The following is a 16,366-nucleotide window of genomic DNA, read 5'->3' on the forward strand; positions in this document are numbered from 1 at the left end:
ATGTCTCACTCCGTCAGATTTGTCATGGATGACGATGATACAGTATTTAAAGGAAGAGTGCTTAAGTCTGCAACCGGACGTCAACGCCAAACAACTATGGTGACCAAAACGCCATTGCAATCTGAGACGTCATCGGTTCCAAGGTGGTCCAGCACAGCCATGGATTACACCAGAAAGCGACGCTTGTTACAGAAGCGATCTGCAAAATCTAGGCCTAATTCCCCACAAAACTCCGGTTACACCAGCCTCAGAAGAACTTTTCAATATGGCGTAGTAAGACACAGGGAATATTACCGTGAATACGAAGTCAAATTCAACGGTTCCCCTTTAATGCTTTTACCAAATGCTAGAGTTCGGGCCCAGGTTAACCTGGATATGTTCGGGAGCAGTCTGAGAGAAGGCAGTGTTATTCCAGTAGACCCAAATACAACCCTTCAGCTAAGCACCGTGGCTGGCGTCTTCAACCCTACCCACGGGGCTTATGGTGTTAGAAATCCTCGGTGGGACAGGCCAATGTCCAGCTCCGGGGTCGTAGAAATAGAGAATGGCCAATTGAGATACCAACGAATTCTTACCAGCAGGCCGTCTTCGGTCGGCGATGATTCTTTGCCGTCATCACAGTCGCCAGAGGTGGAATCGAACTCTGAACGCGCGCTTTCAGACCATTTGGTAGCACCGGAATACCCGGAAGACTTAGACTCATTATTTCCTGTGACCACTCCTAGTGCCAAAGATCGTCTTCCTGCATATCTAGACAATTACGCCAAAGAAGCAGAAGTGAAGTTGTTCGGGAGGAGACGAAATACCATAGCTAACATCCCATCGAGCAGTCTACCCAACCCAGGGCAGGAGAAAAGAATCAGTATCGATTTGCCGCCTGTCAATCACCTCAATGGCATCGCCAATTATCTTGATTGGATATTTACTACATTTGGAGACGTAAGTATACTTCTAAGTTGTCTCATCTGCTCCATTCATATTGTAAGTACCTGAGGATTTATCTGCCTTTGGAATCCATGCCCCGTTTTCGACGTTCTGCCTTTAAGCTATATACACCCTTGGTACTCAAAGCAGCCGAGATCAGCCTTCAAGTTATACACTGGGTATTGAATTCAGCCGAGTTCAGCCTTAAAATCATACTCTGGGCATTCAATCCAGCCCAGTTCAGCCTTTAAGTTATACACTGGGTATTCAATCCAGCCCAGTTCAGCCTTTAAGTTATACAATGGGTATTCAATCCAGCCCAGTTCAGCCTTTAAGTTATACAATGGGTATTCAATCCAGCCCAGTTCAGCCTTTAAGTTATACAATGGGTATTCAATCCAGCCCAATTCAGCCTTTAAGTTATACAATGGGTATTCAATCCAGCCCAATTCAGCCTTTAAGTTATACACTGGGTATTCAATCCAGCCCAATTCAGCCTTTAAGTTATACAATGGGTATTCAATCCAGCCCAGTTCAGCCTTTAAGTTATACAATGGGTATTCAATCCAGCCCAATTCAGCCTTTAAGTTATACAATGGGTATTCAATCCAGCCCAATTCAGCCTTTAAGTTATACAATGGGTATTCAATCCAGCCCAGTTCAGCCTTTAAGTTATACAATGGGTATTCAATCCAGCCCAATTCAGCCTTTAAGTTATACAATGGGTATTCAATCCAGCCCAGTTCAGCCTTTAAGTTATACACTGGGTATTCAATCCAGCCCAGTTCAGCCTTTAAGTCATACACTGGGCATTCAATCCAGCCCAATTCAGCCTTTAAGTTATACAATGGGTATTCAGTCCATGTATCTGGGCAAACCCTCGCCTTTCGCAAGTTCTTCGGACTTATTCGGTCTAATTCTAGACCAGTAATGAATGATATATTGCAATTAACATCACTGCATATTTTTTTTATCTAATTATGTTTAAGCCATAGTCTGGAGACGGGAGGGGGTGGGGTGGGGTGTTGGTGTAATTTGCCACTATTTACGCATTTACACGATCAGTTAATATAAAACCCTGAATGGTGACAAGTAAATGGTGACACTGTCTGTGCTGCTCTGGTTTTACTGTGTATATGATTTAGCCTTGTATATTAAAATCGCAACCGAAAGCGAGAAACAGTTTAGAACTTGCGACCTCACCGGTCATGAGCCAGGCAACGAGGGCCCTGCCTTAAAATGCATTTGTATCTTTGAGAAATCTATTTTTCAAAACGGACATTCGTATACCCCCCGTTAACAAAACTGGACGTTTCAAATCAATAATCGCAAGGCCAATTCCCAAAAAGGACGTTTAACACAAACCAGCACAGAATCAAAAAAGGCGTTCGTTTGCGCAGTGAGCGGTATTAAATCAGCCAGGTTACAAATGGATGGTGTACATATTGTCATTCCTTTTGTACAGAGCAGGCAATTTAATATCAGTTTTTTTTTTATTCCATGATCGGACAATTCAAGTCCGCTTAAGACTTAAATTCAACTGGTTAGGGGATCTCAGATTAACAGCCGTTGATTGTAGCTGTGTTCATTACTGCAAACTGTTAACACATTCACAGACACAGTCAAGTAAAGGCTGTGTAGTCTGTAATCTGACAAGAAATTGGCTTGTACACGTACACTGAAATCAAATGCAAGAGGATTATATTTACAATACAGTGAAAGATGGTCCGCAGTTTGGGTGCCACAACAGTTTCGCTTCGTATTAATATTTATGTTCCCCATTGCTATATTTTTACTTGTTGGAGAAAAGTGTGCCGGGTAATCTTTGTTATCTTAAGGTAGTATAAACGTTCGTTTCCAAACCTTAATTGCTGCTAGCATAATGGAAATAATCTCGAATCTATCTGGACATGTATTTTGTTTTTTTGTTTTTTTTTGTTTTTTTTTGCCCTAAACCATGGGCATTCTTTCTGAGTAAAATGTACAGGAAAAAGTGGGCGCATATATGTTCTCAAATTTAATGTTAGTGAAGAACTGAAAATAATATGTGACCCGTCAGATTAATCTAATGTGTCAATGTGATTTAACCATTTAATATGCTTTTAGATACTAATTTTTGGTGTTAAACTATACCTTTATTATTCATTTTACATTTCTCGTCGCTTTTGCCTGCATTTGAGGTGGTGGTAATTTATTTCCGAAAGTTTGAACTTATGCAAAACATTTGCGTACATCTAGTTTAGTCCGTAACACAATGTGATAAAAGACTTATTGGCAAATGGTCATACGCACCCCTCATACGTGTGTGTGTGTGTGGGGGGGGGGGATGTGTAACCTAACCCTAACCTGGCAAGAGAGCGTATTTCACCGGTTACATTTGTCAGCTGCCACTCGTCGCCACTGCTTTAGTTTGCTCTATATAATGCTATAAATTCTCTGTACATGTGTACCGATCTTAAAAGTATACCATAAGCCATCCTTGGTCGTGGGTTTCCCCCGGGCTCTGCCCGGTTCCCTCCCACCACTGGGAGGCCGTGGTATAAGTGAAATATTCTTGAGTACGGCGTAAAACACCAATCAAATAAGTAAATAAATAAGCCATCCTTAAAACAATGTCTTTATAGATATAGTCATATACAAGTATAGCTACCAGTAGCTACATATGCGCTAAGCCTAACTCATGACTTTTTTTTTTATATGTAACATGGGTTGACGAGAAAATTGCCGATTATTTGGGGTGGAGGTCTCAATGTTCGCAGGTCTAAGAAGGTACATATCCCGTTCACCTTGTATAGCAGGTAACTGACAGGTAAAACCAGGTGTGACAACACTTGGATATGAAGGTATTTTGACTGTACAGGGGTTACCTCAGCGGACTCACCTTGTCAGTCTAAGAGTGTTAAAGCGAGAAATTATTGAGGATATTAGACAGGTGTTTGCATTTACAAAACAGAACTTTATACAAGTGCACCAAACAGAGGTAAACTTTGTCTTTGAGGGGGTCTAATAAATGTGTGATATATTGCAGATAAACTGGGCCTATCGTATACATAGCCTTGAACGGGAATATAAAAAAAAAACAGCTGATAATGTGCGCGTAGATATATTAATGACAAAAATACACTGCACACACACCTAATCACCAGAAAGGGTCCCGTGGCCTAGTATAGTAAAAAAAACCTCATACAGCATAGAGAGTAAAAGCAGAGCAGCGTTATTGTTATTGGCAAGTCGTCACACGTAACCGGCGAAACACGGCTTCTTCAGCATTTAGAATAAAACCACAGCCGATAGGCAAATTGATGAGATGCCGGATGGCGCCATTTACGTGTGACCATTTGCATACTATCACACTGTCTTCGTGGCTCTGGTTTCAAGGGCTTCTCTGGTAGTCTTTTATATAGCGGGTATCGAATATCAGTTGTATATACATGTACGACGCTTATATCATATCACTTGTGTCCCACTACAGCGCGCGAGGCTTGTCTTTCTGTGCATCTCCCACACCACACCAGCAGACCCCCCCCCCACACACACACACACACATCTCACCCTAGCCTGATTGCAGTGTTAACACGATACTACAGTGGTGAAATATTAAAGCAACATCAGCGTCTTTCTCAGGTAAGGTTTCTCACGTCTGCTCACCTGAGTGTGTAAAGGAAGTTATTTTGATTAGATTACCTAAAGCGTGTCGATAAGCTACAATTTTCTGCCGTGGCTCGAAGCTCTTAGGGATGGGATCTGAAAGTGGAAAGTGGCATGGAAGCTGCGAATGAATGTCGGCAGAAAATAGCTCAACTTCTTACGGTAAGGCCTTGCTGTTGTCTCATGTTAGTGCGATATTTTAAATACACCAAGGTATAAGATTTATGCTTAAGCACCGCAACAAAGTGCAATATAAAAGACGATAGCGTGAAGAGTAAAACCAGAGCAGCGACAACAGTGTGATAGTTATAGTCTTTTTCTTTTAAAAAGTCAACTATATTCAGCTGTCTGTAAAATTAGTCATACTCGCTACCAAAATTGCCCGTAGCCAGTGACGCCTAACAACATAAGCTCTACACATTGATATGTTTGAAGTTCACATTATTGCAAGGAAAATGAAGTCAGAACACTTTTTCATGATTCATGATGTTGAAGTCCCTAAGCTCGGTTTTGACGGCAAGAACCCATTGCCTCTAATGACGTCATAATTATTAAAAAACCAGTGGCGTGCTGGATATTGGGCAGAATTCAACGTGTTTTGATGGAGAGTGACACAGGTACCTAAACTGCTATCGTTTTTACTGTAAACCATGTTTACTGCTATGTTTTAAACCATACCCATTTTTGTATGATATAACCTTAATAAATTACATATTAACTATTGTAGTATATGACTTCACGGCAGTATGGGTTTAAAGCTGGATGTTAGGAAATTTTGTTATAAAAATCTTTATGTGCTTTATTCACTGAGAGTGTAGTGTAGGCTGTGTTATTGCGTGCAGTTTGTTCTAACCGCATGTTGGTGCAGCTATTGTAAAACAAATTACTCCCAACTCCCATAAATCCCATCATGCCACTAGTTTTGGCATAATTATGACGTGACCCGAGGCAATGAGTTCTTGGCGTCGAAACTGAGCTTATGCAGTTTAAGATATGAATTAGAAAAGGTGTTCTAGAATGATTTTCTTTGCAAGAATATGGACTTCCAAAATATGCATGTGCTGAGCTTGTGTTGTTACGCGTCCCTGACTACAGGCAATTTTCCTCTCTAAAGGAAATGCACTATAGCAAACAGCCACACGTAACCGGTGAAATACGGATACAGCATAGAGAGTCAAACCAGGGCAGCGACAACAGTGTGGTAGCTGGCAAATGGCCAATTGCCAGTTACCAATTTACCTTAGTTAGGGTTTTACTCTAATCCGTTCATATATAAATGCATAAACATGAACAACTTACACACTTCCTTCAGTAGAATAAAGGTATTTTGTGATGTTAACAGCACTGGTCTAGATTGAAGTCTACTAGAGATATCACTGCTCATGCATTTGTCACCAGTAACCCTAGTTTCCGATGTCCGATAGAGGTAACACTAGGCTTTTGCTAGGCTTTGGTGGTTACCACCTTTGAGAGATTTTGCTGAAGTTTTTGTCGGGAATCTAAACGTTAAAACTCTTTAACCTAAACGTACAGATTTCTTTTTGATTCCTAGCTAGAACACAATTAAACCAAAATCAAATGCTGGACCTTGCGATTCAAATTTGAAACTATTTAGCGTGAAACTTTGCTCTTCAAACACCGGGTCAGCATACATCGAAACGAAGATGGCAATGCAAAATGTTTCCTCTTATATGAAATTTGTCAGTGAAGCTGGAAACTGTGAGATGTACTTTATGGAAGAATGTTTTCTTTTATCTATAAGCTCATTTCCATCTACACGTTTCCTTGCAATGTAGGTTTACACAGAGACTGCTTTATTAGGGGAGCACTTTCCCCTTTTTGTGCAGACAATTCGTTTTTATGAAATGTATGTCATGCTCAAACAGTCGGCACAATAAACCACGTGAAGCTCACATACATTTGATTAGCCTTTAATGGCCATATACCAATCATTACGCCGTCGTTACCACCTCTGATTAAAGCTGGGATGAATACACATTACCGGTACATGTGTATTTTACGTTACCATCTAGGTTTAAAGCTGGGATAAATACACATTACCGGTACATGTGTAATTTACGTTACCACCTCTGATTAAAGCTGGGATGAATACACATTACCAGTACATGCGTATTTTACGTTACCATCTAGGTTTAATGCTGGGGTAAATACACATCACAGGTACATGTATATTTAACGTTACGATCTAGGTTTATACTTGGATAAATACACATTACCTGCACATGTATATTTTACGTCACCCTCTATGTTTAAAGCTGGGATAAATGCCCATTACCGGCACATGTATATTTAACGTTACGATCAAGGTTTAATGCTGGGATAAATACACATCATAGGTACATGTATAGTTAACGTTACGACCTAGGTTTAAAGCCGGGGATAAATAAACATCACCGGCACATGTATATTTAACGTTACCATCTAGGTTTAAAGCCGGGTATAAATAAACATCATCGGCACATGTATATTTAACGTTACCATTTATGTTTAAGCTGTGATAAATACACATTACCGGCATATGTGTATTTAAGGTTACGATCTATGTTTAAAATTGGGATAAATACACATTACCAGTACATGTATGTTTTACGTTACCATTCAGGTTTAAAACTGGGCATAAATACACATTACCGGTACAGGTACATTTAAAGTTACTATCTAGGTTTAAAGCTGGGATAAATACACATTACCGGCACATGTGTATTTAACGTTACCATCTAGGTTTATACCTTGGATAAATACACATTACCTGCACATGTATATTTTACGTCACCCTCTATGTTTAAAGCTGGGATAAATGCCCATTACCGGCACATGTGTATTTAACGTTACGATCTGGGTTTAATGCTGGGATAAATACACATCATAGGCACATGTATATTTTACGTTACGACCTAGGTTTAAAGCCAGGGATAAATAAACATCACCGGCACATATATATTTAACGTTACGATCCAGGCATACAGAGTTGTGTCCCTTTATTTGCTTCTAGGCACTTCGCCGACTTCATACTGAGGCTGGTTGTTGTATTGTTTAAGTATTGGCGCTTAAACTGGCGTTAGTGGTTTTGTAAGCATCAACGCTTAAACTGACGTAGAGGTTTAATAATTTGCTACTGATTAAGCAATTACATGAGGCATACAGACAGGCATACATACAGACATACAGGCAGACATCATGACTGAAGACACTTTTTACTCTTTGTGACGGTAGGCCTAGTAGTGGAAAAACACTATCCTGGTCTGCTATATTAATTCCAGGGTAAATTGACAAAGATCTGTATTTCACGGGTTACGTTGGACCGCTTGTCAGCTGGTCTGGTTTTACTTTTGAATTACTGGACGCCTTTGATTATATTACAACATCAGCACTCAAACTGAGGCTAGTGGTCTGATAGGCATCGTCTCTAAATTAAGACTAGTGGTCGTATAAACATCAGCGCTTAAACCAAGGCCAGCGATTGTATAAACACCAGTGCTTAAACTGAGGCTAGTGACTGTATAAACACTGAGGCTAGTAGTAGTATAAACACCAGCGCTTAAACTGACGCCAGCGATTGTATAAACACCAGGATTTAAACTGAGGCTAGTGACGGCATAAGCATCAGGGCTTAAAGGGAACTAGTGATTGTGTAAAGATCAGTGCTCAATCTGAGGCTACTGGTTTTACACGCATCAGCGCTTAAACAGGGGCTAGTGATTGTGTAAACATCAGTGTTTAAACTGAGACTAGTGATTGTGACGTAGCACGCCTGCAATCATAACGGTTATTCCATAGTTGCCCAAATTGCTGTAAGTAAGTATTAACAGGTGTCTTTAGACTGTGCAGAGAAAGGAAATCAAACAAACAAAACAAAAACACCCCCGCCCCCCCCCCCAAAAAAAAAAACCAAGATAAAATAGAACTAAAGCACTCAAAGTTTGGATGCGAACTCCCGACCTTCTATGCAAGTGAAGAATCGTTCCCTCTTCGTGTAACATATTCGTTAGCAGAAATCAGTACATACGCCCGCATATGCATACAATGGGGAAACATTCGTATATAAGCCGTCAACCAATGAGGACGTTCCGGGTCAATAATCGTAAGACCAATTCTCAAAACGGCGTTTAACACAGACCAAAGAAGGCGTTCGATTGTGAAGTAAGTAGTATTAAATCAGCCAAGTTAGATATGCGTGGTGTACATATTGTCAGTCCTTTTGTACAGAGCCGGCAATTTAATATCATTTTTTTTTAAATTCCATGATCGGACCATTCAAGTCCGCTTAAGGCTTAAATACAACTGATTAGGGGATCTCAGATTGACGGCCCTTGATTGCACCTGTGTTCATGACTGCTAACTGTTAACAAGCTGTTCTCCACATTGGCGCAGCCATCCAGCGTGTCAAATCTCTTTATCTTGACTGACCTCTAATAACCTCCCTACAGGATATCGTTTCCACTTATACCAACAACGGGGCTGTAGAGTAAATTATTCCACAATTCATGGTGATATATATACGTATATGAACATAGTCCGATATAAGAGATCGGGCAAAAGGCGAGCCTATAAGTCAGAATGTAGCCTGATTTAATCGGATTAACGTATTTCGGGTGCCTTTGTTAATTCATGCTTTGTGTGGATTATCTGCATACGTAGGACGGACAGGTATTTACCTGAACTAAAGGACTCGTTGGTTTACCGAAACTGGTATTTCTCTGATAAGGTGTACCGTAAGTATCGACTTTCCTGTCAAGCCCAAATACCTTCCGATTTGTATGGGAAAATGACCCATTTGAGTATGCCAAGAGAGTGGATTGGCTTCGTATTCTGATTATTGAAAGTAACCGGTTAACCAGCATCTGTCCGTGAGCAAGGCAATGGATAATGATGGGTGACCAGGAACCCTTATGCAAAGAGCTATGGAGTTGTGCTTCCTGTATACTGTTGTTGTTGTTCTAGGCTGATCCATGTGTGTGATAGAATTCCAGTCTATGCTGAATGGACTTGATACGGTGACGTGTTGCTATTTTTGTGTTGGACAGTTTTGTGTGACCACTATTGTCAACGAAGCCAAAAGAGCACAGGAATTGGATGTTTGGTAAAATATTCGCCTTTACTCAGGATTCACCGGTATTGGTGTCTCCATGCATGCACCACGGGTATCTTTCGCCATATGTATGGACTGGCCTTTTCACACCTGGAGAGTTTCTGTATTTCTCTTACGTTAAAGAACTTGCGCGCTTGACAGTTAAACCGAATTGGAGATTTCGAACGGTGACTTAATTGTGTCAGAGATAGCACTCCACACTAAGCCGTGTTAACGGTCAATTTCCGCGAGGAATTCACACTGGGGCGTGTGTTTAAGGAATCCATTGTTGTCTCCATTATTGGATCGATCTGGTTAATGATTAATTCAGGACTGTGTCGTTCAGGAAAGCCGTAAGTCACTCAAGTTTACAACGAAAGTAATTCACGTCGATATGCTTTTACACATACTGTTATAACGACCGTAGGACTAGACCGTAGTGGATTTAAATAATTTCAGCTCCAGGTATGAAACATTTATAAACCTAGATGGAAGTGGAGCCTGGTTCAGGGCGTTGGTCAACAAGTTATTGTTGAGCTTGTCACCACCAACGACACCCCTGGCGGAGCTACATTGTAAAATTTCTGGTCTAAGTATATAGTCAAGAGTGAACAACATCGGGAGTTCAATGACACTATTACCAAAGTGTTGTCGTTATCATGAAAGCAGAAGAAAACTGTGATCGACTGTGGTTCACATGTAACAAGCTTTAACCGCTGGGAAAACAAGTGGATTGTTTATATTCACCATTCTAATGTTGGCTTAAACACACGTTAGTGTACCAAGCTCGCGGAACTTTCTTCCCATACACAAGTTCAACGTTTGCACTTTGCTTGACCAGACGTATCATACTCCATGCACGGGCAGCTATATTCGCTATTCTGCGCATTGGCCACTCTTTTACTTTTACTATTACTTTCCAGGAAAATCGCCACTGGTAGGAATACTTGTTTTTTTTTTTGAAAGGACTGTAGTGACAAGTTCCGCTGATTAGACCGGAAGCACACAAAGTACCAGTTTATATTGAAGGGGCTGCTTGAAGACAAAGGTCGTCAGTTAAGTCGGCAGTTGCTCTCGAATCGGTTAGTAGAGAGAAATCGCAATTCTTAACACATCTCAAGGATTTCCCGAAGAGACGACAAGATGTTGGATGAGTCAGCGCCTTGGCTGGCCCCCAGCTACAGGACTCGGCTCGGTAGGACCGCAGACTTAGTCCTGCAAGCGGACGCTGAGGATAGCTTTATCCTTTGTTCTGACGATGACGTCACGTCCTTCGCGTCCTTCAAACTCAACAACCCCGACGTGATTCAGATTGGTTCTACGCCGGAATGGGGCGTGGCGAAGTCAAAGGGTACATCAAGCGTTCGATTGCTTGTACATAGGCGACCTGATGAGAAAAAGCGAACAAAAGTGCCGGAAAGTTTGGGTGGAACGAAACGGCCTGCGAGTGCTCAGGCAGCTTTTTGTAGGCCGTATAGTGCTTTGTCTAGCCGTGGGTCTGACCGCGTTTATTCAGGAAGGGTCCGGAGACCGGCGAGTGCTCGGGTTCCTAGTGGCTCTCCCCAGAGACCGAGTAGTGCTCGTGTGCCCAACAATTCTCCGAAAAGGCCGGGTAGTGCTCGACCCCCTTCGTCCACAGGAGGAGGGTGGTGTGCAGGAGGGGACAATTCGGAATACAGAGACACGCTGTTCCCAGATGAACCCTCGTCAGTGCGGACCTCACAGAAAACCTTTGCTTTGGTGAACAGACTTTACGAAGACGAGGAGAGTAGACGGGCAATAAACCTCCATCCTCACCCTGATCATCGGTACTTCAGCCGCCATTCGCGATGTTACGATCACTCTCACATGCACACAGAGCTGCTGAGGTCACGACCTCAGACGGCATGTGACGGACTTTCGCAACGCATTGACGACGCTTATGCCGAAGACGGTCGACCAGTTTCGGCAGCTTCCGGTGATGGCAGATTATTACTGAAGGTTCGGCGTTTCATTGATTGTCATAGACCTCGCTCAGCAACTGCATCGGTAGGTAAATTTTGGAAGTTGAAAAAGTGCAACGGGTGAAATCATGAAACCCGAAATGTCTAACTAAAATTATATCATGCCATTATGTGTTAGAAAAATATTTAAGAAAAAAAAGGGGTATACAGATAAACATACGACTGAAAATACGTACTGCTGTGAATGGTGCACTGTTAGCACAGATCAATATACAGCAACACACAGACGGGCAGACGGATAAGCAGACAGACGGACGGACATTATGCCTTAAAACCTTGTTTACTCCCTCTGGCGGTAACATTGCACAAAGCAATCCCTATCTCGTTAACCAGGTATTCTGTAACCATTTGAATGTAAAATGCAGGCCAAATTTCTTCATTCGCCCGTTTCACCACAATGACGATGGTTTATCATCTAGCGTTGTCCTTGCACCAGTCATTGTTTTATCGGACGTTGGTTTACAAATTACCGAGTATCAAATCAGATATTTTTCTCTGCGTTACAAAGCATTCTAGCTGTATAATTTTGCTGTGTGGATGAAATGTGGACACAAGGGCAGTTCATACAAGCTTAAGAGAGGGCACATCACAAGAAAATTAAGTCACTGGACAGATTAGTCCTATATCGTTTATTACTTCAGTTCCATAACAGCTGGCACATACCAGGATGATTGGGAATCTACACTTCATTCAGCATTCTGTCAGTGGGATTGCATTCAGCATTTTGAGCAATTCTAGACCGGTGACGTTCAAGAAATTGCAGCTAACATCACTGAATTTTTTATCACCTAATTCTGCTTAAACCATGGTACTACAGAGCGCGTGCAGTACATTGCTTCTTTTTAAACATGTACATGGGCAGCTAGAATATGTTTCATTCTAACTGCTCAGCCGGTTGTATGGACTACGTACGCTAGTCCTTCTAAATGGAACGTGCGGTATCACTTGTGAAGCACGTGTTCTGACATTAAACGGTTGATGTTAACTGGCATATAGCTGATTAAAAAATCAGCCATCGACGGATGATGGGTTTTTCGTGGAGAAATACTTGTTCTGAAATCCTCAAGCGACTTTCACACGATGCGATTTGTCGTATGGACTCGTGGAATGCGACAAGTCGAATAAAAATATGACAATTCTGTAAGTCGCGTTCAGGCGACGCGATTTGTCGAATGCTACAATGGCATGAATAGCGCATGTTCTATTTTCATTGGACTAATCGAAATCGACAATCGCTCCGTGTAATCACCGCTTGACGAAGATGGACCATACATATCCAATCCATGCATTCGTTCATCACTTTTTTCGGACCAATTTTGTGCTTAACAGAATTTTTTTTTCTTTCAGAGAAAGGAATTACAACATTTACCCAGAAACAACTATGTAAGTTTGCAATTTATTGCTCCTCACACATTATATGATAGTTACGACGATAAAAAGTTTTAGCATGTCCCAGGACACCAAAGTTTTATGTATATAAGAAAGCAGATATTTTTCTTGAAGTGTGGAAATTTAGTGAAATGATGCGAAGATATGGACAATATATACGTATATTCGAATACCTGTACGCTGTTAGTAACTTTTTAACTGAGCGATTCCATCCACGTTTTGTCCGTTGATTTGTGAGTTTGTCGGGTGACTGTCGAAGGTCGATGGCTTTATCCGGGCAATATGGTTATCTCCGATTGACCACTACCATAAGCAAAAACTTCTTGGGTATTAAGCAACCAAGTAAATACATCAATACATAAATAAATAAAACATTCGTGTGTTTGTCCCAGAATTGTAAACATTGCCTTTCATTGAACATGTGCATTTTGAATAGCTGCATACCGTGTTCATACCTGAGCTCGCCTTCAGGTAGGCAAAGAAGAAAACAACGCAGACAAAAATGCTGTTTTATTATTTCAAAGGTGGTGCGCGGCTCAAATCCATATTTCACCAATTTCGTCTACAAAGTTCCCTTGCACGAGCGGGTTGATGGCGGCGAGGGTCAAGATGATGAGGAGCAGGTGCGGCAACACCCACCCCAAAAGAGCCCCCTCCAGCCAGGCCGGCAGAACAGTTACAGGTGAGCGGGATGAATGGAAGAATATAAAGCAGAAAATCGTTTGACTAGAAAGACGACCAGCGAATTTTAAGTTCATGATCGGTAGATAAAATCTATACACTTGTATATCTTAATTTCAACATGACTACACATTTAAACGTTGAATTTTATAGTCACTTTAAAGCGTTTAACTATTAATCATATATCTGTGTATAACGTTACACCATAACAGGGCGCTATTGCTAAATTAACTACCATCATCAGGGAATACATCCATACTCTCGGTGGCTTGAGATAATTATTTCAGTGTCGGGAATTCAGTATTGAGTTATTTATTTTCTGATGATTATGACAGTTGCTTTTGAAAAACCGACTGAGCTAAAAATTAGAAGATTGTACCTTGTAAGTTGCGTGCTGATGTGAATATTATTCACTGCATGTCAGCGAGCCATTTCCATCTAGCTTGGTAGCTACCCTAATTCGTGAGTTCGAGTCTCACTCGAGCCAGTATTTTCAGTGGTCTCGAGATAGTTATTTCAGTGTAAGAAATTCAAAATATAAGACCAATCATTTGTTTTTGTTTCATGTGACATTGTGAGGACATATTTGATGACATACCAGGATTGCTTTGAAACTAATATCATGAAAACAGTGGATCGAAATTTTCATTTTAGTTATTTGACAGAACCTGTAGTTGGCTTCCTTTACCTCCTACATAGGGGAAAATATAGGACAAATATTATGAAAAGTAAATCTCGGGGAACTAGTATTCTAGTCATTACAAATTAGAATAAAACATTTGTAAAAGTAAGTTAATTACAAGATAATAATTGAAGAGTTGTTCATTTCTTACAGGGTTCGCCGACGTCATAGTGTTCCAGTTAACCTCAAGGCAAAGGCGTATGCGTCATTTAAAATACTAGTAGTCAAATTCATTGTGTATATTTCCTAGCATTGTCTCTCTCTCATCTGTGTGATTTCTTGCTCTGGTTGCTGAGGATAAATTATTCTTTGAACAACAGCTTATTCCTTGCTCAAGACTCCTTCTCCTATGGAAGACGGATGCGCCCACACGCGTTCTCGAGTCGCGTCTTTTAACGTGGCTGGAGAAGGCGAATGGTCGCATCCACCTTCCATACTCTCCTCCACGATTAATTTAATTCCAGGTGGTTGGTTTGCTTTTTCTCAAAGACTTTACCCATATTCTGCGCTTTGATTTTTTACCATACTGTTAGGAATGGTGATTTATGTAATTCTGAAACACGTAGATTAGTTATTGAAAACTCTTAATAAATTAATTTGCACTGTCTTTAGGTAAAGCAAGTTGATGGCTAATGTTTCTTTCGATGAAAAATACGTCGTTCTCGGGATAATGTAACGCTCAGCAGCAAAATGGGCGATGAATATTTGTAACAATATTGATTTTATTTTAGAATATGATAAGACATGATTAAAATTGTCACAAATATAATTACGTATAAGTTGCACGGCCTTTTCTTGTCATTAGTTTACCCATGGTATGTAGTAAACAATTTTGTAGGCCTGTATCTTTAATAGACGAACTTTTGGCTTCAAAAGAAAAATTTGACCATCTAACTATTCCAGAAGGATTAATATGTCGAACTTAAATATAGGGCGATAAAGACAAGCAGAACGTGACATCCCATACATTTAGCGGCCTACGTGTACATTCTGTAACAATTTTCTGTCTTCTGAGTTGAAAATATCCTACCGTGTATGAATGACAGTAATGTGTGCAACAACAAGAAAAAGTTAATTACCGGTATAGGCCTACGTATTTCATTAATATATCAAATTTAAAAAAAAAAATTGGAACATGATTTTTCATCCCTACTTCCATTAATCAATGTGTAACGTCATGTTGTGTTTGCAGCGGCTGTAGCGGGGCGGAAGGTCGGCCGGGGTCCCCTTCGTCTTCCGTCACTCGCACGGACCTGGACGAAGACGAGATGGATATGACCGTGGAGTTCAAGAATCTCATAGGTGAAACATGGCTCCAACATTTGTATCACACCAACTAAACAACAAAAATGCCATCTATAATTTCATACAAATTTATTTACGCCATACACGTACGTGTTAGCCCCGCATTTGATAAGTTATTTGACTTTATGAGTGAGTAAATTCAAATAAGGGGAGGTAGCTATGCTTACTTTTTATATTTTATCATTTCTTATTTTAGGTATAACACACACTGTAAACAGATTGGAATAGCTTTCAATCCTCTTGTGTACAGTCGTGTGGATTGGAGAAGTCAATAATTTTAATTCACGATTAGTGCGCCTTAACTGGGCATTGAAGGGAAGTAACTCGAATCGGGAAATAAAGATAGGCCTATAGCTGTTTGGGTGGCTTTGAGAAAATGATTTCTCTGGGTTGATGAGAACTTCATCTCCGTCAAGACATTGAGAAGTGGGTGAGATTCAGTCGTTACCAGAGTTTTCTTGGTTATTAAACAGTGGCGTAGTGAAAGGGCTTAGGGTACCTTGAATTACAAGGTTAATTACTATCACCTGATGATTTAGAACTGCGACTGACCATCAGCGTAAAGGAAGTACATAAACTGTCTATAGCTGATCTGCACTTGGACCTAGTATTTTTTCTGGACAGACCACTACGAGTTTATGGCCA

The 16,366-nt window shown here is 40.8% G+C and overlaps 2 protein-coding genes across 2 annotated transcripts in view; both read left to right on the forward strand.

Annotated features, from left to right (window-relative positions):
- Nucleotides 1-16,049, forward strand: LOC135476451 (uncharacterized). Its single transcript, XM_064756480.1, has 5 exons — nucleotides 1-939; nucleotides 13,012-13,047; nucleotides 13,578-13,735; nucleotides 14,570-14,614; nucleotides 15,609-16,049. Exons 1-5 carry the CDS (start codon nucleotides 1-3, stop codon nucleotides 15,754-15,756), a joined length of 1,326 nt encoding a protein of 441 aa, XP_064612550.1. The 3' UTR covers nucleotides 15,757-16,049.
- The window catches only part of LOC135476452 (uncharacterized), a 19,931-nt gene continuing 19,411 nt past the window's right edge, over nucleotides 15,847-16,366 (forward strand). The window contains exon 1 of the mRNA XM_064756481.1: nucleotides 15,847-15,850. Within this exon, the coding sequence (XP_064612551.1) occupies nucleotides 15,847-15,850 (4 nt within the window). The remainder of the gene's footprint in view (nucleotides 15,851-16,366) is intronic.

Source organism: Liolophura sinensis, chromosome 10 (genome assembly GCF_032854445.1).
Source record: "Liolophura sinensis isolate JHLJ2023 chromosome 10, CUHK_Ljap_v2, whole genome shotgun sequence".
Lineage (NCBI taxonomy): Eukaryota > Metazoa > Mollusca > Polyplacophora > Chitonida > Chitonidae > Liolophura > Liolophura sinensis.